The 25,744-nt window shown below is 54.1% G+C and overlaps 2 protein-coding genes across 2 annotated transcripts; one reads left to right on the top strand and one right to left on the bottom strand.

Annotated features, from left to right (window-relative positions):
- Positions 1 to 1,120: 1,120 nt before the first annotated feature.
- Positions 1,121 to 16,821, top strand: aicda (activation-induced cytidine deaminase; the record flags this gene model as incomplete). The annotated part of the gene is made up of 3 exons (XM_080184734.1): positions 1,121 to 1,544; positions 8,402 to 8,517; positions 16,768 to 16,821. Coding segments are annotated over 3 exons (594 nt in total), but the record flags the coding sequence as incomplete, so codon positions are not given.
- A 118-nt stretch (positions 16,822 to 16,939) lies between these two features.
- Positions 16,940 to 24,443, bottom strand: LOC145340293 (vigilin-like). Its single transcript, XM_080184735.1, has 5 exons — positions 24,315 to 24,443; positions 23,364 to 23,542; positions 21,494 to 21,610; positions 20,959 to 21,074; positions 16,940 to 17,135 (listed from the first exon to the last, which is right to left on the bottom strand). The coding sequence occupies exons 2-5, from the start codon at positions 23,478 to 23,480 to the stop codon at positions 16,940 to 16,942; spliced, it is 546 nt and encodes a 181-aa protein (XP_080040861.1). The 5' UTR covers positions 23,481 to 23,542; positions 24,315 to 24,443.
- Positions 24,444 to 25,744: the final 1,301 nt, after the last annotated feature.

Below are 25,744 nucleotides of genomic sequence, written 5' to 3'. Positions count from 1 at the left end.
GATGGGGGGACAGTGTAGAGGGAGCTTTACTCTGTATCTAACCCCGTGCTGTACCTGTCCTGGGAGTGTTTGATGGGGGGGACAGTGTAGAGGGAGCTTTACTCTGTATCTAACCCCGTGCTGTACCTGTCCTGGGAGTGTTTGATGGGGGGACAGTGTAGAGGGAGCTTTACTCTGTATCTAACCCCGTGCTGTACCTGTCCTGGGAGTGTTTGATGGGGGGACAGTGTAGAGGGAGCTTTACTCTGTATCTAACCCCGTGCTGTACCTGTCCTGGGAGTGTTTGATGGGGGACAGTGTAGAGGGAGCTTTACTCTGTATCTAACCCCGTGCTGTACCTGTCCTGGGAGTGTTTGATGGGGGGGACAGTGTAGAGGGAGCTTTACTCTGTATCTAACCCCGTGCTGTACCTGTCCTGGGAGTGTTTGATGGGGGGACAGTGTAGAGGGAGCTTTACTCTGTATCTAACCCCGTGCTGTACCTGTCCTGGGAGTGTTTGATGGGGGGACAGTGTAGAGGGAGCTTTACTCTGTATCTAACCCCGTGCTGTACCTGTCCTGGGATGGGGGGGACAGTGTAGAGGGAGCTTTACTCTGTATCTAACCCCGTGCTGTACCTGTCCTGGGAGTGTTTGATGGGGGGGACAGTGTAGAGGGAGCTTTACTCTGTATCTAACCCTGTGCTGTCCCTGTCCTGGGAGTGTTTGATGGGGGGACAGTGTAGAGGGAGCTTTACTCTGTATCTAACCCCGTGCTGTACCTGTCCTGGGAGTGTTTGATGGGGGGACAGTGTAGAGGGAGCTTTACTCTGTATCTAACCCCGTGCTGTACCTGTCCTGGGAGTGTTTGATGGGGGGACAGTGTAGAGGGAGCTTTACTCTGTATCTAACCCCGTGATGTACCTGTCCTGGGAGTGTTTGATGGGGGGACAGTGTAGAGGGAGCTTTACTCTGTATCTAACCCCGTGCTGTACCTGTCCTGGGAGTGTTTGATGGGGACAGTGTAGAGGGATCTTTACTCTGTATCTAACCCCGTGCTGTACCTGTCCTGGGAGTGTTTGATGGGGGGACAGTGTAGAGGGATCTTTACTCTGTATCTAACCCCGCTCTGTCTTCTTTCTCTCCAGTTGCCTCATGACTCGGAAGCAGTTTCTGTACCACTTTAAGAATGTGCGCTGGGCCAAAGGCAGACACGAGACCTACATGTTGTACATCGTAAAGCGGCGAGACAGCGCCTGCTCCAGCTCCCTGGATTTCGGCTTCCTCCGTAACAAGCCTGGCCTGCACGCCGAGATGGTCTTCCTGCACTTGTTGAGAGACTGGGACCTCAACCCCAACCGCACCTACCGCCTGACCTGGTTCAGCTCCTGGAGCCCGTGCTACGAGTGCGCCCTGCGGGTGGTGGACTTCCTGCGCGCCCGGCCCAACCTCCGCCTCCGCCTCTTCGTGGCCCGCCTCTACTACTGCGGGGCCATGACCCTCCAACCCGAGGGCCTGCGGCGCCTCCAGCAGGCCGGCGTCAGCCTCTGGGTCATGACCTACAAAGGTCAGAGCTCTACCGGGGTGGGGTCAGGGGTCAGGGGGGTCAGAGGGGAGGGGAGGACGTTCCAAATCTCTCCCGTTTCCCACCCCCCCTCCGAAAAAACGCGCCCCGGAGTGTCGGATTCCGTCTACTACAACGGAAAAGGCCTTCGGACGGTTGAAGCCCGATGTACAAGCGCAGGAGCTAGCAGCACGAGGCCATTCAGCCCACTGTACATCCATGGTTGACCATCCATCCAATATCCTGACCCCCCCCACCCACCCTCCCTCCCACACACTTTCCACTCCATCCCTCAAGGCCCCAAGAGCTGGATCCAATTTCTTCCCAAAATCACGCAACATTTCGGCCTCAACTAATTTCCGAATTCCACTGCCCTCACGGCAATTTACCACCACCAATCCCCCTAACCTACACATCTTTGGACACTAACGGACAATTTAGCATGGCCAATCCACCCTAACCTACACATCTTTGGACACTAAGGGGCAATTTAGCATGGCCAATCCACCCTAACCTACACATCTTTGGACACTAACGGACAATTTAGCATGGCCAATCCCCCTAACCTACACATCTTTGGACACTAAGGGACAATTTAGCATGGCCAATCCACCCTAACCTACACATCTTTGGACACTAAGGGACAATTTAGCATGGCCAATCCATCTAACTAAACATCTTTGGACACTAAGGGACAATTTAGCATGGCCAATCCACCTAACCTACACATCTTTGGACACTAAGGGACAATTTAGCATGGCCAATCCACCCTAACCTACTCATCTTTGGACACTAGGGGACAATTTAGCATGGCCAATCCACCTAACCTGCACATCTTTGGACACTAAGGGACAATTTAGCATGGCCAATCCACCCTAACCTACACATCTTTGGACACTAAGGGGCAATTTAGCATGGCCAATCCATCTAACTAAACATCTTTGGACACTAAGGGGCAATTTCGCATGGCCAATCCCCCCTAACCTACACATCTTTGGACACTAAGGGGCAATTTAGCATGGCCAATCCCCCCTAACCTACACATCTTTGGACACTAAGGGGCAATTTAGCATGGCCAATCCCCCCTAACCTACACATCTTTGGACACTAAGGGGCAATTTAGCATGGCCAAATTCGAGCGATATCTAATTCCTTCTCGAAATCGCACCATGTTCTGGCCCCAACTCCTTTCTGTGGGAGTGAATCCCACTGCTCTCTGGGTGAAGAAATTTCTCTCACCTCAGTCCTGCAAGGTTTACCCCTTATCCTCAAACTCTGACCCCCCCCCCCTAGTTCTGGGCTCCCTCCACCCATGGGGAACACACTTTCTGAATCGAACCCTGTCCCTTATCCTCAAACTCTGACCCCCCCCCCTAGTTCTGGGCTCCCCCCACCCATGGGGAACACTCTTTCTGAATCGAACCCTGTGTGAATTTTATAAGTTTCTATCAGATCCCCCTTCTCACTCTTCCAAACCCCAGTGAATGTAATCCTCACCCACTCAGTCTCTCCTCATATGACGGACCTGCCGTCCCAGGGATCGGCCTGGGAAACCCCTCGCTGGGCTCCCTCTACAGCGAGGAACATCCTTCCTCAGATCAGGAGACCAAAACTGCTCCCAATACTCCAGGTGAGGCCTCACCAAGGCCCTGTACAATTGCAGCAAAACATCCCTACCCCTACACTCCAATCTTCCCGCTCTGAAGACCAACATACCTTTTCCCTTCTCTACTGCCTGCTGTACCTGCGAGCTTACTGTCAGCAACCGATACACGAGAACTCCAAGGTCTCTCTGAGTATCCGCCTCTCTCAAATAACAATCTGTCCTCCTATTATTGCTCCCAAAGTGGATAACCTCACATTTACCCACATTACCCTGCGTCCGCCATGTATTTTCCCACACACTGGGGCCTGTCCAAATCTCACTGAAGCCTCTCTGTTTCCACCCCACAGCTCACCCTCCCACTCGACTTTGTATCATCTACAAATCTGTAAATAATACTCAGCACCCTCTTCCCTATAAAAGTAGGGAGGTCTTGCTGCAGCTGTATAGGGCATTGGTGAGCCGCAGCTGGAGTACTGTGTGCAGTTTTGGGCGCCGCACTTGCGCAAGGATATTTTGGCCTTGGAGGGAGTGCAGAGGAGGTTTACTAGGCTGATACCGGAGTTGAGGGGGTTGAGCTATGAGGAGAGGCTGAATAAACTGGGCTTGTACTCGTTAGAGTTTAGAAGAATGAGGGGAGATCTCATTGAGACGTATAAGATGATGAATGGGATGGATAGGATAGAGGTGGAGAGACTCTTCCCGCTCAGAAAGGACAGTAGGACTAGGGGGCACAGCCTCAAGATAAAGGGGGGGCGGTTTAGAACGGAGTTGAGGAGGAACTTCTTCACTCAAAGGGTGGTGAATCTCTGGAATTCTCTGCCCGTTGAAGTGGTGGAGGCTGCCTCGCTAAATATATTTAAGACGCGGATTGATGGGTTTTTGATAAGAGAGGGGATTAAGGGTTATGGGGAGAGGGCGGGAATGTGGAACTGAGCCACGACAGATCAGCCATGATCTTATTGAATGGCGGGGCAGGCTCGGAGGGCTAGATGGCCTACTCCTGCTCCTATTCTTATGTTCTTACGTTCCTGATCATTCATATATTCACGTGAACATTATTCCGAGCACAGATCCCTGCGGAACGCCACTAGTTGACGACCGCAAGTCAGAAACAGACCCGTTTACTCCCTACTCTCTGTCTCCCGTCTGCCCACCAGTTTTGTACCCGGGACGGTGATATTTTGGGGGGACCCGGGTTCGAATCCCCCCCGTGTCCCAGGAACTAATAAGGGGAGAGAGACAGTGGGTAACGGGGTCAGGGAAGGAAATCGGACACTGGTTTTTATTGCGAGGGAGGGCCAAGTATCGTAGGATCTCTCGAGGGCAGGAGGACACTCAGCCAATGCAACCTGCACTAACTCTTCGACAGAGCAAGGATCATCTGTCTATTCACCCAGCCAATCCACCCTAACCTACACATCTTTGGACACTAAGGGACAATTTAGCATGGCCAATCCACCCTAACCTACACATCTTTGGACACTAAGGGACAATTTAGCATGGCCAATCCACCCTAACCTACACATCTTTGGACACTAAGGGACAATTTTAGCATGGCCAATCCACCCTAACCTACACATCTTTGGACACTAAGGGACAATTTAGCATGGCCAATCCATCTAACTACACATCTTTGGACACTAAGGGACAATTTAGCATGGCCAATCCCCCTAACCTACACATCTTTGGACACTAAGGGACAATTTAGCATGGCCAATCAACCTAACCTACACATCTTTGGACACTAAGGGACAATTTAACATGGCCAATCCCCTGAACCTTTTGATTGATTTATTATTGTCACTGGGACGCAGTGAAAAGTATTGTTTCTCACGCCCTATACAGACAAAGCATACCGTTCATAGAGAAGGAAAGGAGAGGGTGCAGAATGTAGTGTTACAGTCACAGCGAGGGTGTAGGAGAAAGATCAGCTTAATGCGAGGTGGGTCCATTCAAAAGTCTGACAGCAGCAGGGAAGAAGCTGTTCTTGAGTCGGTCGGTACGGGACCTCAGACTTTTGTATCTTTTCCCCGATGTAAGAAGGTGGAAGAGAGAATGTCCGGGGTGTGTGTGTGGGGGGGGGGGTCCTTAATTATCCCGGCTGCTTTTCCCCCCACCCTGAGGCAGCGGGAAGTGTAGACGGAGTCAATGGATGGGAGGCTGGTTTGTGTGATGGGATTGGGGGCTACATTCACCACCCCTTTTGTAGTTCCCTTGCGGTCTTGGGCACAGCAGGATCCCAGACCGAGCTGTGATCCAACCCAGAGAGAATGCTTTCTATGGGGGCGTCTGTAAAAGTTGGGGAGAGTCCGTAGCGGACATGCCAAATTTCCTCAGTCTTCTGAGAAAGTAGAGGCGTTGGTGGGGCTTTCTTAACTATAGTGTCAGCGTTGTGGGGGGGACCAGGACAGGTTGTCGGTGATCTGGACACCTTGAAGCTCTCTCCACCCTTTCTACTCGGTCCCCGTTGATGTAGACAGCGGGGAAGGGGGGCAGGTTCCCCTTTACACCTCCTGAAGCCGGTGACCATCTCCATCGTCTTGTTGGGGGAGAGATTATTGTCCCCACGCCCAGTTCACCAGGTTCTCCGTCTCGTTCCTGTCTCGTCTCTGTGTGAGATCCGACCCACCGCAGTGGGGGGGTCATCGGCAGACTGGGGAATGGAGATTGGAGGGGATTTGGGCGCACGGACAGAGGGTGTATGAGGAGGATAGTGAGGGGGCTGAGAACACAGCCCTGTGGGGCACCGGTGTTGAGAACTGCATTCACAACACTTTAAATAATTTTCTAAGAAACAGCTTAATTATTAATTTGAAAGGAAACAACTGAAATTTCTAACTTATCACAATTTCAGTTCCAAATAAGCAACATTTGTTTCCAGACTCAAATTTCCAACTTAACTTACTGTGGTTGCTAACTGTAGTTAAGTTTATTTTATTTATTATTAGTCACAAGTAGGCTTACATTAACACTGCAATGAAGTTACTGTGAAAGTCCCCTAGTTGCCACAGTCTGGCACCTGTTCGGGTTACACTGAGGGAGAATTTAGCACGGCCCAATGCACCCGAACCAGCACGTCTTTCAGACTGTGGGGGGAAACCGGAGCACCCGGAGGAAACCCATGCAGACACGGGGAGAATGTGCAGACTCCGCACAGACAGTCACCCAAGGCCGGGAATCGAACCCGGGTCCCTGGCGCTGTGAGGCAGCAGTGCTAACCCACTGTGTCACCGTGCCCCCCCCCACGGGGAATCGAACCCGGGTCCCTGGCGCTGTGGAGACAGCAGTGCTAACCCCACTGTGTCACCGTGCCCCCCCCCCCCCCCCCCGGGGAATCGAACCCGGGTCCCTGGCGCTGTGAGACAGCAGTGCTAACCCACTGTGTCACCGTGCCCCCCCCCCCCCGGGGAATCGAACCCGGGTCCCTGGCGCTGTGAGACAGCAGTGCTAACCCACTGTGTCACCGTGCCCCCCCCCCCCGGGGAATCGAACCCGGGTCCCTGGCGCTGTGAGACAGCAGTGCTAACCCACTGTGTCACCGTGCCCCTCCCCGGGAATCGAACCCGGGTCCCTGGCTCTGTGAGACAGCAGTGCTAACCCACTGTGTCACCGTGCCCCCCCCGGGGAATCGAACCCGGGTCCCTGGCGCTGTGAGACAGCAGTGCTAACCCACTGTGTCACCGTGCCCCCCCCCACCCCGGGAATCGAACCCGGGTCCCTGGCGCTGTGAGACAGCAGTGCTAACCCACTGTGTCACCGTGCCCCCCCCGGGGAAGCGAACCCGGGTCCCTGGCGCTGTGAGACAGCAGTGCTAACCCACTGTGTCACCGTGCCCCCCTCCGGGGAATCGAACCCGGGTCCCTGGCGCTGTGAGACAGCAGTGCTAACCCACTGTGTCACCGTGCCCCCCCCCAGGGAATCGAACCCGGGTCCCTGGCGCTGTGAGACAGCAGTGCTAACCCACTGTGTCACCGTGCCCCCCCCCCCCCCCCGGGGAATCGAACCCGGGTCCCTGGCGCTGTGAGACAGCAGTGCTAACCCACTGTGTCACCGTGCCCCTCCCCGGGAATCGAACCCGGGTCCCTGGCGCTGTGAGACAGCAGTGCTAACCCACTGTGTCACCGTGCCCCCCCCCCGGGAATCGAACCCGGGTCCCTGGCGCTGTGAGACAGCAGTGCTAACACACTGTGTCACCGTGCCCCCCTCCGGGAATCGAACCCGGGTCCCTGGCGCTGTGAGACAGGAGTGCTAAATTCTACGCAGGACTGAGGTTGGTGGTGGACCAACCTCCTCCCAGTAACCACATTGTCACAAGAGTCACGGTGGTCACAGAGATTTACAGCATGGAAACAGGCCATTTGGCCCAAATTGTCCATGCTACCCCTTTTCTCTAACCCCCTAAGTTAATCCCAATTGCCCCCATATCCCTCTATACCCATCGTACCCATGTATCTGTCTAAATGCTTTTTTAAAAGATAAAATTGTCCCCGCCTCTACTACTGCCTCTGGCAGCTCGTTCCAGACACTCACCACCCTCTGGGTGAAAAAATACCCCCTCTGGACCCTTCTGTATCTCTCCCCTCTCACCTTAAACCTCTAGTTTTAGACTCCCCTACCTTTGGGGGAAAAGATATTGACTATCTCGCTGATCTGTGCCCCCTCATTATTTTATAGACCTCTATAAGATCACCCCTCCAGAGAAAAACGTCCCAGTCTATCCCAGCCTCTCCTCAATCCATCAAATCCCGGTAACATCCTAGTAAATCTTTTCTGCGCTCTTTCTAGTTTAATAATATCCTTTCTATAATAGGGTGACCAGAACTGTACACAGTATTTCCAAGTGTGACCTTACCAATGTCTTGTACAACTTCAACAAGATGTCCCAACTCTTGTATTCTGAGCCATGAAAGCAAGCTTGCCGAATGCCTTCTTCACCACTCTGTCCCCCACTTTCAAGGGAGCTATGAACCTGTCCCCCTAGATCTCTCCGATCTGTAACTCTCCCCTACCATTAACTGAGTAAAGTCCTGCCCCTGGTTCCATCGAGCAAAATGCATCATTTGTCTAAATTAAACTGCATCCGCCGTTTGCCAGCCCACTGGCCCCATCGGTCAATCTAATCCAAAATCTACCTTCCTTTAATTGGAAACGCAGGGAGATTATTTTTGTAAACGGAAGCCCTTTAGATCAGTCCTAATCCCTGTAGAACTTGACTCTGTAACTAATCCCGTGTGGTTTTCTGTTTTCTATAAAGATTATTTTTACTGCTGGAACACTTTCGTGGCGACAAAGGAGAAAGGCTTCAAGGCTTGGGAGGGACTCCACGAGAACTCAGTCCGGTTGAGCCGATTGTTACGCAGAATCCTGGAGGTACGTCGGTATTCACCGTGGGCTTTGGGGGATGTTGCTCCCTCCCAGCTCTCCACCTCCTCCTCATTCCCTTGCCATCAGTAAATTCTGAATCCCATCGAAGACCATCCCTCTAATCCCCCAACTCTTCATCGAAGACCATCCCTCTAATCCCCTAACTCTCCATCGAAGACCCTCCCTCTAATCCCCTAACTCTCCCATCGAAGACCATCCCTCTAATCCAACTCTCCATCGAAGACCATCCCTCTAATCCCCTAACTCTCCCATTGAAGACCCTCCCTCTAATCCCCTAACTCTCCATCGAAGACCATCCCTCTAATCCCCCAACTCTCCATCGAAGACCATCCCTCTATCCAACTCCCATCGAAGACCATCCCTCTAATCCAACTCTCCCATCGAAGACCATCCCTCTAATCCAACTCTCCCATCGAAGACCATCCCTCTAATCCAACTCTCCATCGAAGACCATCCCTCTAATCCAACTCTCCATCGAAGACCATCCCTCTAATCCAACTCTCCATCGAAGACCATCCCTCTAATCCAACTCTCCCATCGAAGACCATCCCTCTAATCCAACTCTCCCATCGAAGACCATCCCTCTAATCCAACTCTCCCATCGAAGACCATCCCTCTAATCCAACTCTCCATCGAAGACCATCCCTCTAATCCAACTCTCCATCGAAGACCATCCCTCTAATCCAACTCTCCCATCGAAGACCATCCCTCTAATCCCCCAACTCTCCATCGAAGACCCTCCCTCTAACCCCCTAACTCTCCCAGCGAAGACCATCCCTCTAATCCCCTAACTCTCCCATCGAAGACCATCCCCCTAACTCTCCCATCGAAGACCATCCCTCTAATCCCCCAACTCTCCCATCGAAGACCATCCCTCTAATCCAACTCTCCCATCGAAGACCAGCCCTCTAATCCAACTCTCCCATCGAAGACCATCCCTCTAATCCCCTAACTCCCCATCGAAGACCCTCCCTCTAATCCCCCTAACTCTCCATCGAAGACCATCCCTCTAATCCCCTAACTCTCCCATCGAAGACCATCCCCCTAACTCTCCCATCGAAGACCATCCCCCTAACTCTCCCATCGAAGACCATCCCCCTAACTCTCCCATCGAAGACCATCCCTCTAATCCCCTAACTCTCCATCGAAGACCATCCCTCTAATCCCCTAACTCTCCATCGAAGACCATCCCTCTAATCCCCTAACTCTCCCATCGAAGACCATCCCTCTAATCCCTAACTCTCCCATCGAAAACCATCCCCCTAACTCTCCCATCGAAGACCATCCCTCTAATCCCCTAACTGTCCATTGAAGACCATCCCTCTAATCGCCTAATTCTCCCATCGAAGACCATCCCTCCAATCCGCTAAATCTCCCAAAGACCATCCCTCTAATCCCCAAGACGATAAGACATAGGAGCAGAATTAGGCCACTCGGCCCATCGAGTCTGCTCTCCCATTCTATCACGGCTGATATATTTCTCATCCCCATTCCCCTTCATTTTCCCCCGATCCCCTTATTAATCAGGAACTTCTCTCTCTCTGTCTTATAGACACTCAGTGACCCCGGCCCTCCTCTGTGGCAAAGATTCCCCCCACATTCCCCACTCTCTGGGTGAAGAAATCCCTCCTGTTTTAAAGGCCCGTCCCTTCACCCTGAGGTCGTGTGCCCTCTCTTGTTCGGGTTTTCCCTCCGGGTGGGGACACCCTCTCCCCGTCCCACTCTATCCCGGGGCCCTCGCTGTAAGCTTCAATAAGATTCCTCCCCCTAATCATTCTAAACTCCCATCCAGTACAGACCCAGAGTCCCTCAACCCCTCAAGCTCCTCATTCCAGAGATCGTTCTCGCGAACCCTCCCTCTGGACCCCTCTCCGAGGATCCGGAAAATCCTTCCCGAGATAACAACTTTCTGTTGTTTGTAATTTTTATTAATGATCTGGATGAGGGTATAGTTGGGTGGATTAGTAAATTTGCTGATGACACCAAAGTTGGAGGTGTGGTAGATTGTGAGGAAGGGTGTCATAGTCTGCAGGGAGACTTAGATAGGTTGCAGAGCTGGGCCGAGAGGTGGCGGATGGAATTTAATGCGGAGAAGTGTGAGGTAATTCACTTTGGTAGGAATAAACAGATGTGTCGAGTATAGGGCTAACGGAGGACTTTGAATAGTGTGGATGAACAGAGGGATCTAGGTGTGTGTGTACATAGATCCCTGAAAGTTGGGAATCAAGTAGATAAGGTTGTCAAGAAGGCGTACGGTGTCTTGGCGTTTATTGGTAGGGGGATTGAATTTAGGAGTCGCAGTGTAATGTTGCAACTGTACACTACTCTAGTGCGGCCGCACTTGGAGTACTGTGTGCAGTTCTGGTCCCCCGCATTACAAGAAGGATGTGGAGGCGTTGGAGAGGGTGCAGAGGAGGTTTACTAGGATGTTGCCTGGTATGGTGGGGAGGTCCTATGAGGAGAGACTGAGGGATCTAGGGTTGTTTTCGTTGGAAAGAAGGCGGCTAAGAGGGGATCTTATTGAAACATATAAGATGATTAGAGGTTTAGATAGGGTGGATAGTGATAGCCTTTTTCCTCGGATGGAGAAAGCTAGCACGAGGGGGCATGGCTTTAAATTAAGGGGGGTAGCTACAGGACGGATGTCAGGGGTAGGTTCTTTACCCAGCGGGTGGTGAGGGATTGGAATGCCCTGCCTGCTGCAGTTGTAAATGCGTCTAGTTTGGGGGCGTTTAAGAGATCTCTGGATAGGTTTATGGACGAAAAGGGATTGGTATAGGCTAGTGGGTCATTGTTTTTGTAACTGGTCGGCGCAACATCGTGGGCCGAAGGGCCTGTTCTGCGCTGTAATGTTCTATGTTCTATGTTCTATGTTCTATGAGATACAGGAGCCCAAACCTGCTCACAATCTCTGTCTCCAGTACACTCAATGGCCTGGCCTCCTCTCTATAGCAGTGAACTCCACAGATTCCCACATCCACCCTCTCTGGCTGAAGAGATTCCTCCTCATCCCAGTCCCATTACTCCGAGGCTGTACCCTCAGATCCTCGTTTCTCCTACCACCTTCCCCACGTCCACCATACCCATAGATTGGCTAGGAGGGAGTTGAAGAGTGAGTTAAGAAGGGCTAAAAGAGGACATGGGAAGACTCTGGCTGATAGGATTAAGGAGAATCCTAAGGCGTTCTATAGATATGTCAAGAATAGAAGGTTGGTCAGGGCAAGATTAGGGCCAGTTATAGACAGCAGAGGGAAGTTATGTGTGGAACCGGAAGAGATTGGAGAGGCATTGAACCAATATTTCTCTTCAGTGTTCACGCAGGGGGACATGAATATAGCTGAGGAGGACACTGGGTTGCAGGGGTGTAAAATAGACAGTATTACAGTTGATAAGGAGGATGTGCTGGATATTCTTGAGGGTTTGAAAATAGATAAGTCCCCTGGTCCGGATGGGATTTACCCTAGGATTCTGTGGGAGGCAAGAGAAGTGATTGCGGAGCCTCTGGCTCTGATCTTCAGGTCGTCGTTGGTCTCTGGTATAGTACCGGAAGATTGGAGGATAGCGAATGTTGTCCCATTGTTTAAGAAGGGGAACAGAGACTTCCCCGGGAATTATAGACCGGTGAGTCTTACTTCTGTTGTGGGCAAGGTTTTAGAAAAAATTATTAGGGATAGGATTTATAGTTATTTGGAGAGTAATGAGTTGATTGGAGATAGTCAGCATGGTTTTGTGGAGGGTAGGTCGTGCCTTACTAACCTTATTGGGTTTTTTGAGAAAGTGACCAAAGAGGTGGATGGGGGTAAGGCAGTGGATGTGGTGTATATGGATTTTAGTAAGGCGTTTGATAAGGTTCACCATGGTGGGCTTCTGCAGAAAATGCAGATGTATGGGATTGGGGGTAATCTAGGTACTTGGATCAGGAATTGGCTAGCGGATAGGAGACAGAGGGTGGTGGTTGATGGTAAATATTCGTCATGGAGTTCAGTTACGAGTGGTGTGCCTCAGGGATCTGTTTTGGGGCCACTGCTGTTTGTAATTTTTATTAATGTTCTGGATGAGGGTATAGTTGGGTGGATCAGTAAATTTGCTGATGACACCAAAGTCGGAGGTGTGGTAGATTGTGAGGAAGGGTGTCATAGTTTGCAGGGTGACTTAGATAGGTTGCAGAGCTGGGCCGAGAGGTGGCGGATGGAGTTTAATGCGGAGAAGTGTGAGGTAATTCACTTTGGTAGGAATAACAGATGTGTCGAGTATAGGGCTAACGGGAGGACTTTGAATAGTGTGGATGAACAGAGGGATCTAGGTGTATGTGTACATAGATCCCTGAAAGTTGGGAATCAAGTAGATAAGGTTGTTAGGAAGGCGTACGGTGTCTTGGCGTTTATTGGTAGGGGGATTGAATTTAGGAGTCGCAGCGTCATGTTGCAACTGTACACTACTCTAGTGCGGCCGCACTTGGAGTATTGTGTGCAGTTCTGGTCCCCACATTACAGGAAGGATGTGGAGGCTTTGGAGAGGGTGCAGAGGAGGTTTACCAGGATGTTGCCTGGTATGGAGGGGAGGTCCTATGAGGAGAGACTGAGGGATTTGGGGTTGTTTTCGTTAGAAAGAAGGCAGCTAAGAGGGGATCTTATTGAAACATATAAGATGATTAGAGGTTTAGATAGGGTGGACAGTGATAGCCTTTCTCCTCGGATGGAGAAAGCTAGCACGAGGGGGCATGGCTTTAAATTAAGGAGTGGTAGTTATAGGACGGATGTCAGGGGTAGGTTCTTTACCCAGAGGGTGGTGAGGGATTGGAATGCCCTGCCTGCTGCAGTTGTAAATGCGCCTAGTTTGGGGGCGTTTAATAGATCCGTGGATAGGCTTATGGATGGAAAGGGATTGGTTTAGGTTAGAGGGTCATTGTTTTTTAACTGGTCGGCGCAACATCGTGGGCCGAAGGGCCTGTTCTGCGCTGTAATGTTCTATGTTCTATACCCAGGGGACTTTTAGTATTCTGTAAGGTTCACTGAGAAAGACATCCATGTCTACGTAGACTTTAGCAAGGTCCTTGAGAAGGTACTGCAAGTTTGCATATGGTTAAATCTCATGGGATCCAGGATGAGGTGTCCAAATGGATACAAAATTGGCCTCTTGACAGAAGGTGGAGTGTTGGTTGTAGAGGGTTGTTTGTCAAACTGGAGACCAGACTCAGGGGTCGGTGCTGAGCCCACAGTTATTGGTCATTTATATTAATGATTTGGATGACAATATCGGGGGCCTAAGTTTGCAGATGACCCCAAGATTGGTGGGACGGTGGAGAAAGCTCCCTCCGATTGTAACGGGATCTTGATCAGTTGGGCCAGTGGGCTGACGAACGGCGGATGCAGTTTAATTTAGATAAACGCGAGGTGATGCATTTTGGTCGATGGAACCAGGGGCAGGATTCACTCAGTTAATGGTAGGGGAGAGTTACAGAACAGAGAGATCGCGGGGGAAAGGTTCATAGCTCCTTGAAAGTGGGGGACAGAGTGGTGAAGAAGGCAGTCGGCAAGCTTGGTTTCATCGGTCAGAATACAGGAGTTGGGGACGTCTTGTTGAAGTTGTACAAGACATTGGTAAGGCCACACTTGGAAATACTGTGTACAGTTCTGGTCACCCTATTATAGAAAGGATATTATTAAACTAGAAAGAGCGCAGAAAAGATTTACTAGGATGTTACCGGGGACTTGATGGATTGAGGAGAGGCTGGGATAGACTGGGACTTTTTTCTCTGGAGGGGTGATCTTATAGAGGTCTATAAAATAATGAGGGGCACAGATCAGCGAGATAGTCAGTATCTTTTCCCCCAAAGGTAGGGGAGTCTAAAACTAGAGGGCAGAGGGTTTAAGGTGAGAGGGGAGAGATACAGAAGGGTCCAGAGGGGGTAATTTTTTCACCCAGAGGGTGGTGAGTGTCTGGAACGAGCTGCCAGAGGCAGTAGTAGAGGAGGGGACAATTTTATCTTCTAAAAAGCATTGAGACAGTTACACGGGTACGATGGGTATAGAGGGATATGGGCCAAATGGGGGCAATTGGGACTAGCTTAGGGGTTTAAAAGAAAAGGGGTGGCAGGGACAAGTTGGGCCGAATGGCCTGTTTCCGTGCTGTAAACCTCTGTGACTCTCAGACACCCACCCCTTCCCCAGCTTGGGGCATCGGGTGGGCGGTCAGTCCACTGCCCATTGGGAGAGGGGAGGAGGGAGAGGGGGAGGAGGGAGAGGGGAGGAGGGAGAGGGGAGGAGGGAGAGGGGAGGAGGGAGAGGGGAGGAGGGAGAGGGGAGGAGGGAGAGGGGAGGAGGGAGAGGGGAGGAGGGAGAGGGGAGGAGGGAGAGGGGAGGAGGGAGAGGGGAGGAGGGAGAGGGGAGGAGGGAGAGGGGAGGAGGGAGAGGGGAGGAGGGAGAGGGGAGGAGGGAGAGGGGAGGAGGGAGAGGGGAGGAGGGAGAGGGGAGGAGGGAGAGGGGAGGAGGGAGAGGGGAGGAGGGAGAGGGGAGGAGGGAGAGGGGAGGAGGGAGAGGGGAGGAGGGAGAGGGGAGGAGGGAGCGGGGAGGAGGGAGAGGGGAGGAGGGAGAGGGGAGGAGGGAGCGGGGAGAGTTACACGGGTACGATGGGTATAGAGGGATATGGGCCAAATGGGGGCAATTGGGGTTAGCTTAGGGGGGCCAGCATGGGCAAGTTGGGCCGAAGGGCCTGTTTCCGTGCTGTAAACCTCCGCAAATCTATCCCGCACCCCCTCGTCCTTCTAAACCCCCATCGAGTGCAGACCCAGAGTCTTCGACCTGTTCCTCACTCGAGGAGATCTTCCTTCCTGGGATCGGTCTTGGGAACCTCCCTCTTTCCGAAGGCCCGGCACAGCCTTCCTGAGACACGGGAAGACCGTGTCACGCCGTGAGCTGACTGCGACAAATTTACTGGAGTTCTATGAGGATGTGTCTAGGGCGGTGGATAGAGGAGAGCCGGTGGATGCGGTCTTTCTGGATTTTCAGAAGGCGTTTGACAAGGTACCTCACAAGAGGTTATTGCAGAAGGTCAGGGGGACATGGAGTTGGGGGTAGGGTGTTAGCGTGGATAGAGGATTGGTTGTCAAATAGGAGACAGAGAGTGGGGGTCAATGGGTGCTATTCGGATTGGCGGTTGGTGACTAGTGGGGTGCCCCAGGGGTCGGTGCTGGGGCCTCAGCTATTTACCATTTATATAGATGATCTGGAGGAGGGAACCGAGTGCAGGGTGTCGAAATTTGCTGATGACACCAAGATTGGGGGAACGGCAAATTGTGCGGAGGGTGTGGATAGTCTGCAGAAGGATCTAGATAGGCTGGGCGAATGGGCCAGGAAATGGCTAATGGAATTTAATGTTGGCAAGTGCGAGGTGGTCCACTTTGGTAGGAATAATGATAGGAAGGACTATTACTTACGGGGCGAAAAACTGCAGCAGGCGACGGTGCAGAGGGACCTGGGTGTCCTTGTGCATGAGTCGCAAAAACCCAGCTTGCAAGTGCAGCAGGTGGTCAGGAAGGCGAATGGGATGCTGGCCTTCATAGCGAGGGGGATTGAATATAAAAGTAGGGAGGTCTTGCTGCAGCTGTATAGGGCATTGGTGAGGCTGCAGCTGGAGTACTGTGTGCAGTTTTGGGCGCCGCACTTAACGCAAGGATATTTTGGCCTTGGAGGGAGTGCAGAGGAGGTTTACTAGGCTGATGCCGGAGTTGAGGGGGTTGAGCTATGAGGAGAGGCTGAATAAACTAGGCTTGTACTCGTTAGAGTTTAGAAGAATGAGGGGAGATCTCATTGAGATGTATAAGATGATGAATGGGATGGATAGGATAGAGGTGGAGAGACTCTTCCCGCTCAGAAAGGACAGTAGGACTAGGGGCACAGCCTCAAGATAAAGGGGGGGCGGTTTAGAACGGAGTTGAGGAGGAACTTCTTCACTCAAAGGGTGGTGAATCTCTGGAATTCTCTGCCCGTTGAAGTGGTGGAGGCTGCCTCGCTAAATATTTTTAAGACGCGGGTTGATGGGTTTTTGATAAGAGAGGGGATTAAGGGTTATGGGGAGAGGGCGGGAAAGTGGAACTGAGCCACGACAGATCAGCCATGATCTTATTGAACGGCGGGGCAGGCTCGAAGGGCTAGATGGCCTACTCCTGCTCCTATTTCTTATGTTCTTATGACTCGAGCTAACAGGCTGTTTTTTGCCTCCGTCCTCCCCTCACAGCCTCTTGACGAGTTCGAAGATTTCAGCGACGCCTTCAAGCTCCTCGGCCTCTGACCTCTTGACCGCACCTCCTCCCACCCCCCCCTACAAGATACACGCCAAACGGCTACTTCCTGCCCTCAACCGAGGGCCGCCCAACTCGCTTCCGTCTGCGCCTTCTCCGACCTCCACCTCAGATCTCTGGAGACGGGGGCCCTCCGTCGCCCCGGGGACCGCCCCAGAGACCCAGAACAGTCAACGCGCCCCCCACCGACCTCAGGCTGTGGGGGCTAGGCCTCAGGCTCGGAACAGGCCAGGCCCAGAATGAGGCCTGGGACTTTCTTGGTGCGTGCCCTGCCTTCACCAGACGAGGCAGGGCACAACAGATTCTCCAATTAAACAAAGCATTAACTCAGCAAGATATTCCGAACACCTCACAGTGAATAAAATACTTGAAGCTAACGACTGACGAAATTTTTCTGGGTGTTAAATCGAGGAGTTACAGCTCTAATCGAGGGGTTCGGGGTGGTTTATATACAGAATAACAGATACCCGGGAGTGAGTTACAGACTGGAATCTAATCGAGGGGTTCGGGGTGGTTTATATACAGAATAACAGCTCCCCGGGAGTGAGTTACAGACTGGAATCTAATCGAGGGGTTCGGGGTGGTTTATATATAGAATAACAGATACCCGGGAGTGAGTTACAGACTGGAATCTAATCGAGGGGTTCGGGGTGGTTTATATACAGAATAACAGATACCCGGGAGTGAGTTACAGACTGGAATCTAATCGAGGGGTTCGGGGTGGTTTATATATAGAATAACAGATACCCGGGAGTGAGTTACAGACTGGAATCTAATCGAGGGGTTCGGGGTGGTTTATATACAGAATAACAGCTACCCGGGAGTGAGTTACAGACTGGAATCTAATCGAGGGGTTCGGGGTGGTTTATATATAGAATAACAGCTCCCCGGGAGTGAGTTACAGACTGGAATCTAATCGAGGGGTTCGGGGTGGTTTATATATAGAATAACAGATACCCGGGAGTGAGTTACAGACTGGAATCTAATCGAGGGGTTCGGGGTGGTTTATATACAGAATAACAGATACCCGGGAGTGAGTTACAGACTGGAATCTAATCGAGGGGTTCGGGATGGTTTATATATAGAATAACAGATACCCGGGAGTGAGTTACAGACTGGAATCTAATCGAGGGGTTCGGGGTGGTTTATATATAGAATAACAGATACCCGGGAGTGAGTTACAGACTGGAATCTAGTCGAGGGGTTCGGGGTGGTTTATATATAGAATAACAGATACCCGGGAGTGAGTTACAGACTGGAATCTAATCGAGGGGTTCGGGGTGGTTTATGTATAGAATAACAGATACCCGGGAGTGAGTTACAGACTGGAATCTAATCGAGGGGTTCGGGGTGGTTTATATACAGAATAACAGCTCCCCGGGAGTGAGTTACAGACTGGAATCTAATCGAGGGGTTCGGGGTGGTTTATATACAGAATAACAGATACCCGGGAGTGAGTTACAGACTGGAATCTAATCGAGGGGTTCGGGGTGGTTTATATATAGAATAACAGCTCCCCGGGAGTGAGTTACAGACTGGAATCTAATCGAGGGGTTCGGGGTGGTTTATATACAGAATAACAGATACCCGGGAGTGAGTTACAGACTGGAATCTAATCGAGGGGTTCGGGGTGGTTTATATACAGAATAACAGATACCCGGGAGTGAGTTACAGACTGGAATCTAATCGAGGGGTTCGGGGTGGTTTATATATAGAATAACAGATACCCGGGAGTGAGTTACAGACTGGAATCTAATCGAGGGGTTCGGGGTGGTTTATATATAGAATAACAGATACCCGGGAGTGAGTTACAGACTGGAATCTAATCGAGGGGTTCGGGGTGGTTTATATATAGAATAACAGATACCCGGGAGCGAGTTACAGACTGGAATCTAATCGAGGGGTTCGGGGTGGTTTATATACAGAATAACAGATACCTGGGAGTGAGTTACAGACTGGAATCTAATCGAGGGGTTCGGGGTGGTTTATATACAGAATAACAGATACCCGGGAGTGAGTTACAGACTGGAATCTAATCGAGGGGTTCGGGGTGGTTTATATATAGAATAACAGATACCCGGGAGTGAGTTACAGACTGGAATCTAATCGAGGGGTTCGGGGTGGTTTATATATAGAATAACAAACACTCTTAAATTTGCTCAGAATTTATTGCACAATTTGATTGGGTGTGGGGGGAGATTGGTGAGAGTTCGATAATTGTTTTTTTGGAAAGTTTCTCTCAAGCCCATTTCGCCCGCCGAGGTTTCTCCCCAGTTGGAAAAGGGACCCACTGACCTCAGAACCGCTTCTGTGCCCACACGGTGGGGGTCTTCTGACTCACAACAGCGCTAAAAGCGGGGAAATCTTCTGTACTGCTGAGATTGGGTGTCTGCTAATAGAGAGAGAGAGAGAGAGAGAGATATTCAGTGCTGAGGGAGCGCCGCACTGTGTGGGGAGGGTCGGTGCTGAGGGAGCGCCGCACTGTGTGGGGAGGGTCGGTGCAGAGGGAGCGCCGCACTGTGTGGGGAGGGTCGGTGCAGAGGGAGCGCCGCACTGTGTGGGGAGGGTCGGTGCAGAGGGAGCGCCGCACTGTGTGGGGAGGGTCAGTACTGAGGGAGCGCCGCACTGTGTGGGGAGGGTCGGTGCTGAGGGAGTGCCGCACTGTGTGGGGGTCAGTGCTGAGGGAGCGCCGCACTGTGGGAGGGTCGGTGCTGAGGGAGCGCCGCACTGTGGGAGGGTCGGTGCTGAGGGAGCGCCGCACTGTGGGAGGGTCGGTGCTGAGGGAGTGCCGCACTGTGTGGGGAGGGTCGGTGCTGAGGGAGTGCCGCACTGTGGGAGGGTCAGTGCTGAGGGAGTGCCGCACTGTCGGAGGGTCAGTGCTGAGGGAGCGCCGCACTGTGTGGGGAGGGTCAGTGCTGAGGGAGCGCCGCACTGTGTGGGGAGGGTCAGTGCCCAGGGAGCGCCGCACTGTGTGGGGAGGGTCGGTGCCCAGGGAGTGCCGCACTGTGGGAGGGTCAGTGCTGAGGGAGCGCCGCACTGTGTGTGGGGAGGGTCGGTGCAGAGGGAGCGCCGCACTGTGTGTGTGGGGAGGGTCGGTGCAGAGGGAGCACCGCACTGTGTGTGGGGAGGGTCGGTGCTGAGGGAGCGCCGCACTGTGTGGGGAGGGTCGGTGCTGAGGGAGCGCCGCATTGTGTGGGGAGGGTCGGTGCTGAGGGAGCGCCGCACTGTGTGTGGGGAGGGTCGGTGCAGAGGGAGCGCCGCACTGTGTGTGTGGGGAGGGTCGGTGCAGAGGGAGCACCGCACTGCGTGGGGAGGGTCGGTGCTGAGGGAGCGCCGCACTGTGTGGGGAGGGTCGGTGCTGAGGGAGCGCCGCACTGTGTGGGGAGGGTCGGTGCTGAGGGAGTGCCGCACTGTGTGTGGGGAGGGTCGGTGCTGAGGGAGCGCCGCACTGTGTGGGGAGGGTCGGTGCTGAGGGAGCGACGCACTGTGTGGGGAGGGTCGGTGCTGAGGGAGCGCCGCACTGTGTGGGGAGGGTCGGTGCCGAGGGAGCGCCGCACTGCGTGGGGAGGGTCAGTACTGAGGGAGCGACGCACTGTGGGGAGGGTCGGTGCTGAGGGAGTCCCGCACTGTGTGGGGAGGGTCGGTGCTGAGGGAGCGCCGCACTGTGTGGGGAGGGTCGGTGCCGAGGGAGCGCCGCACTGCGTGGGGAGGGTCAGTACTGAGGGAGCGACGCACTGTGGGGAGGGTCGGTGCTGAGGGAGTCCCGCACTGTGTGGGGAGGGTCGGTGCAGAGGGAGCGCCGCACTGTGTGGGGAGGGTCGGTGCTGAGGGAGCGCCGCACTGTGTGGGGAGGGTCGGTGCTGAGGGAGCGCCGCACTGTGTGGGGAGGGTCGGTGCTGAGGGAGCGCCGCACTGTGTGGGGAGGGTCGGTGCTGAGGGAGTGCCGCACTGTGTGTGGGGAGGGTCGGTGCTGAGGGAGCGCCGCACTGTGTGGGGAGGGTCGGTGCCCAGGGAGCGCTGCACTGTGTGTGGGGAGGGTCGGTGCCCAGGGAGCACCGCACTGGGAACATTCTGGGTTGGTGAATGTCGATATATCAATGCAGCCCCCCACCCCATTCCACACGTACCTGCTGCAGATCCACGGGGCATCACGGACACTGAACCCCCGGGTTTCTGTCCGCTCCACGCTGCTGGTGTCTGGCCTGGGTGGAGGGGTCGGACAGCTGTCTACGATGTCCATGAGCTGGGTCAGCGAGTGAGGGGCCGAGGTGGGGGGGAAACGAGAGAAAGAGGGTCAGCGAAGTCTCGCGGGGAACTGAATATTTCACTTGCGCTCTTGGTACCAGGGACATGGTCACCCCCTGAGTCCATAGCACGGTGTAAGAAATGGTTGGGGGGAGGAAAAAGGATCCCACGTGGAGCACTACAATCAACACCAACTCACGCCCTCCACCACCGCGCGCACCGAGGGCAGAGAGAACAGAGGTGAGCACCCGAGGGGGTGAGGGAGGGAGAGTCCGAGTGGGTGAGGGAGACGGGAGCCTGGTGTTTGAGGGAAGGGGGGGGCTCCGAGGGATCGGGGAAGGAGAGAGAGACAGAGAGAGACGGAGGCGATTGGGGAAGCACCCTCAATCCTCGCACCCTCCTCCCTCCTGTACTCACATACTCCTCCTCCAGGTTCAGGAGGTGGTCAGCTGCTTCCTCAACATCATCGGGTTGACCGGTAATCGTAACGGGGCTGACCACCCCGACATCAGACTGAGGGAACTGAATCTCCACCTGTGGGGGGACAGAGAGACAGAGAGAGAGACAGAGAGAGAGACAGAGAGAGAGACAGAGAGAGAGACAGAGACAGAGAGAGAGACAGAGAGGCACAGATGGGGTGAGACAGAGAGGGAAGGGCAGAGATGTTAACACACTGATACAAACACCAAACAATAAATCCATCAGAAAAGCTACGGAAACGGGAACTGTGCACGGTGCTCCGAGTGTGGGTCTGACCGAGGGGGATAGGGAGACGGGAACTGTGCACGGTGCTCCGAGTGTGGGTCTAACCGAGGGGGATAGGGAGACGGGAACTGTGCACGGTGCTCCGAGTGTGGGTCTAACCGAGGGGATAGGGAGATGGGAACTGTGCACGGTGCTCCGAGTGTGGGTCTAACCGAGGGGATAGGGAGACGGGAACTGTGCTCCGAGTGTGGGTTAACCGAGGGGGATAGGGAGACGGGAACGGTGCTCCGAGTGTGGGTCTGACCGAGGGGGATAGGGAGACGGGGACTGTGCATGGTGCTCCGAGTGTGGGTCTGACCGAGGGGGATAGGGAGACGGGAACTGTGCTCCGAGTGTGGGTCTAACCGAGGGGGATAGGGAGACGGGGAACTGTGCACGGTGCTCCGAGTGTGGGTCTAACCGAGGGGGATAGGGAGACGGGACTGTGCACGGTGCTCCGAGTGTGGGTCTGACCGAGGGGGATAGGGAGACGGGAACTGTGCTCCGAGTGTGGGTCTAACCGAGGGGATAGGGAGACGGGAACTGTGTGCACGGTGCTCTGAGTGTGGGTCTAACCGAGGGGGATAGGGAGACGGGAACTGTGCTCCGAGTGTGGGGTCTGACCGAGGGGGATAGGGAGACGGGAACTGTGCACGGTGCTCCGAGTGTGGGTCTAACCGAGGGGGATAGGGAGACGGGAACTGTGCTCCGAGTGTGGGTCTAACCAAGGGGGATAGGGAGACGGGAACTGTGCTCCGAGTGTGGGTCTGACCGAGGGGGATAGGGAGACGGGAACTGTGCTCCGAGTGTGGGTCTGACCGAGGGGGATAGGGAGACGGAAACTGTGCACGGTGCTCCGAGTGTGGGTCTAACCGAGGGGATAGGGAGACGGAAACTGTGCACGGTGCTCCGAGTGTGGGTCTGACCGAGGGGGATAGGGAGACGGGAACTGTGCACGGTGCTCCGAGTGTGGGTCTAACCGAGGGGATAGGGAGACGGGAACTGTGCACGGTGCTCCGAGTGTGGGTCTAACCGAGGGGGATAGGGAGACGGGAACTGTGCACGGTGCTCCGAGTGTGGGTCTAACCGAGGGGGATAGGGAGACGGGGAACTGTGCACGGTGCTCCGAGTGTGGGTCTAACCGAGGGGGATAGGGAGACGGGGAACTGTGCACGGTGCTCCGAGTGTGGGTCTAACCGAGGGGGATAGGGGAGACGGGAACTGTGCATGGTGCTCCGAGTGTGGGTCTGACTGAGGGGGATAGGGAGACGGGAACTGTGCACGGTGCTCCCAGTGTGGGTCTAACCGAGGGGGATAGGGAGACGGGGAACTGTGCACGGTGCTCCGAGTGTGGGTCTGACCGAGGGGGATAGGGAGACGGGAACTGTGCACGGTGCTCCGAGTGTGGGTCTAACCAAGGGGGATAGGGAGACGGGAACTGTGCACGGTGCTCCGAGTGTGGGTCTAACCGAGGGGGATAGGGAGACGGGAACTGTGCACGGTGCTCCGAGTGTGGGTCTAAATATCAGGAGTTTGGGGCTACCTTGTAATCATCCATCACTTTGCGAATATTCTTGCCTCTGGCCCCAATAATTCGCGAACGAACGCGTGGATCGAGTGAGATTTCTTTGGTGCACGCATCCTCAAATCCTTGAATCATTTCCAGAATCTGGCTTTCGCTGCCTCCACATTCTTCTCATAGCCACTGATAGTTATCACATCCTATCCACACAGAGCACAGGGTTAGATACAGAGTAAAGCTCCCTCTACACTGTCCCCCCATCAAACACTCCCAAGACAGGTACAGCATGGGGTTAGATACAGAGTAAAGCCCCCTCTACACTGTCCCCCCATCAAACACTCCCAGGACAGGGACAGCACGGGGTTAGATACAGAGTAAAGCTCCCTCTACACTGTCCCCCCCATCAAACACTCCCAGGACAGGTACAGCACGGAGTTAGATACAGAGTAAAGCTCCCTCTACACTGTCCCCCATCAAACACTCCCAGGACAGGTACAGCACGGGGTTAGATACAGAGTAAAGCTCCCTCTACACTGTCCCCCATCAAACACTCCCAGGACAGGTACAGCACGGGGTTAGATACAGAGTAAAGCTCCCTCTACACTGTCCCCATCAAACACTCCCAGGACAGGTACATCACGGGGTTAGATACAGAGTAAAGCTCCCTCTACACTGTCCCCCCATCAAACACTCCCAGGACAGGTACAGCACGGGGTTAGATACAGAGTAAAGCTCCCTCTACACTGTCCCCCCATCAAACACTCCCAGGACAGGTACAGCACGGGGTTAGATACAGAGTAAAGCTCCCTCTACACTGTCCCCCCATCAAACACTCCCAGGACATGTACAGCACGGGGTTAGATACAGAGTAAAGCTCCCTCTACACTGTCCCCCCATCAAACACTCCCAGGACAGGTACAGCACGGGGTTAGATACGGATGTGTGCGCTCTCCGGATGGGAGTTATACTCACTGGATGTTCGGACGTGCGGTCGGGGAGTTGAATGTTGACATCGTGGTCTTTGCGTATTTGTGTAATCACTGCTCCCTTCCTCCCGATAATCTTGGGGTGATGTTTGGGATGGACGGAGATTGAGATTTGGAAGCTACGTAACGCCTGGACACACAGACAGACGGATCAGATATCCCAGATTACAGAGATAGGGAGGGGGTGTAGGGGGCTGGAGGAGGTTACAGAGATAGGGAGGGGTGTAGGGGGCTGGAGGAGGTTACAGAGATAGGGAGGGGGTGTAGGGGGCTGGAGGAGGTTACAGAGATAGGGAGGGGGTGTAGGGGGCTGGAGGAGGTTACAGAGATAGGGAGGGGGTGTAGGGGGCTGAGGAGGTTACAGAGACAGGGAGGGGGTGTAGGGGGGCTGGAGGGGGTTACAGAGATAGGGAGGGGGTGTAGGGGGTTGGAGGAGGTTACAGAGATAGGGAGGGGGTGTAGGGGGGCTGGAGGGGGTTACAGAGATAGGGAGGGGGTGTAGGGGGTTGGAGGAGGTTACAGAGATAGGGAGGGGGTGTAGGGGGGCTGGAGGGGGTTACAGAGATAGGGAGGAGGTGTCGGGGGGCTGGAGGAGGTTACAGAGATAGGGAGGTGGTGTAGGGGGCTGGAGGAGGTTACAGAGACAGGGAGGGGGTGTAGGGGGCTGGAGGGGGTTACAGAGATAGGGAGGGGGTGTAGGGGGTTGGAGGAGGTTACAGAGATAGGGAGGGGGTGTAGGGGCTAGAGGAGGTTACAGAGATAGGGAGGGGGTGTAGGGGGCTGGAGGAGGTTACAGAGATAGGGAGAGGGGTGTAGGGGGCTGGAGGAGGTTACAGAGATAGGGAGAGGGGTGTAGGGGGCTGGAGGAGGTTACAGAGACAGGGAGGGGTGTAGGGGGCTGGAGGAGGTTACAGAGATAGGGAGAGGGGTGTAGGGGGGCTGGAGGAGGTTACAGAGATAGGGAGAGGGGTGTAGGGGGCTGGAGGAGGTTACAGAGACAGGGAGGGGGGGTAGGGGGCTGGAGGAGGTTACAGAGATAGGGAGGGGAGTGTAGGGGGCTGGAGGGGGTTACAGAGATAGGGAGGGGTGTAGGGGGCTGGAGGGGGTTACAGAGATAGGGAGGGGGTGTGGGGGGCTGGAGGAGGTTACAGAGATAGGGAGGGGGTGTAGGGGGCTGGAGGAGGTTACAGAGATAGGGAGGGGGTGTAGGGGGGCTGGAGGGGGTTACAGAGATAGGGAGGGGTGTGTAGGGGGCTGGAGGGGGTTACAGAGATAGGGAGGGGGTGTAGGGGGGCTGGAGGGGGTTACAGAGATTGGGAGGGGGTGTAGGGGACTGGAGGGGGTTACAGAGATAGGGAGGGGTGTAGGGGGGCTGGAGGGGGTTACAGAGATAGGGAGGGGTGTAGGGGGCTGGAG

Source organism: Carcharhinus amblyrhynchos, unplaced genomic scaffold (assembly GCF_965287045.1).
Source record: "Carcharhinus amblyrhynchos unplaced genomic scaffold, sCarAmb.v2.hapA scaffold_903, whole genome shotgun sequence".
NCBI lineage: Eukaryota > Metazoa > Chordata > Chondrichthyes > Carcharhiniformes > Carcharhinidae > Carcharhinus > Carcharhinus amblyrhynchos.
The sequence above is the reverse complement of the archived record's forward strand: the minus strand, read 5'-3'. Positions and strand labels throughout refer to the sequence as shown.

Excerpts from the sequence above, each read along its gene's own strand:
- LOC145340293 (XM_080184735.1), bottom strand. The coding sequence starts at position 23,480 with ATGATTCAAGGATTTGAGGATGCGTGCACCAAAGAAATCTCACTCGAT. Across the intron at positions 21,611-23,363 it reads AAGTGATGGATGATTACAAG|GTGGAGATTCAGTTCCCTCA; the intron begins GTAGCCCCAAAC and ends GTCCCCCCACAG. Across the intron at positions 17,136-20,958 it reads GCCCCGTGGATCTGCAGCAG|AATCTGTTGTGCCCTGCCTC; the intron begins GTACGTGTGGAA and ends GTTTAATTGGAG.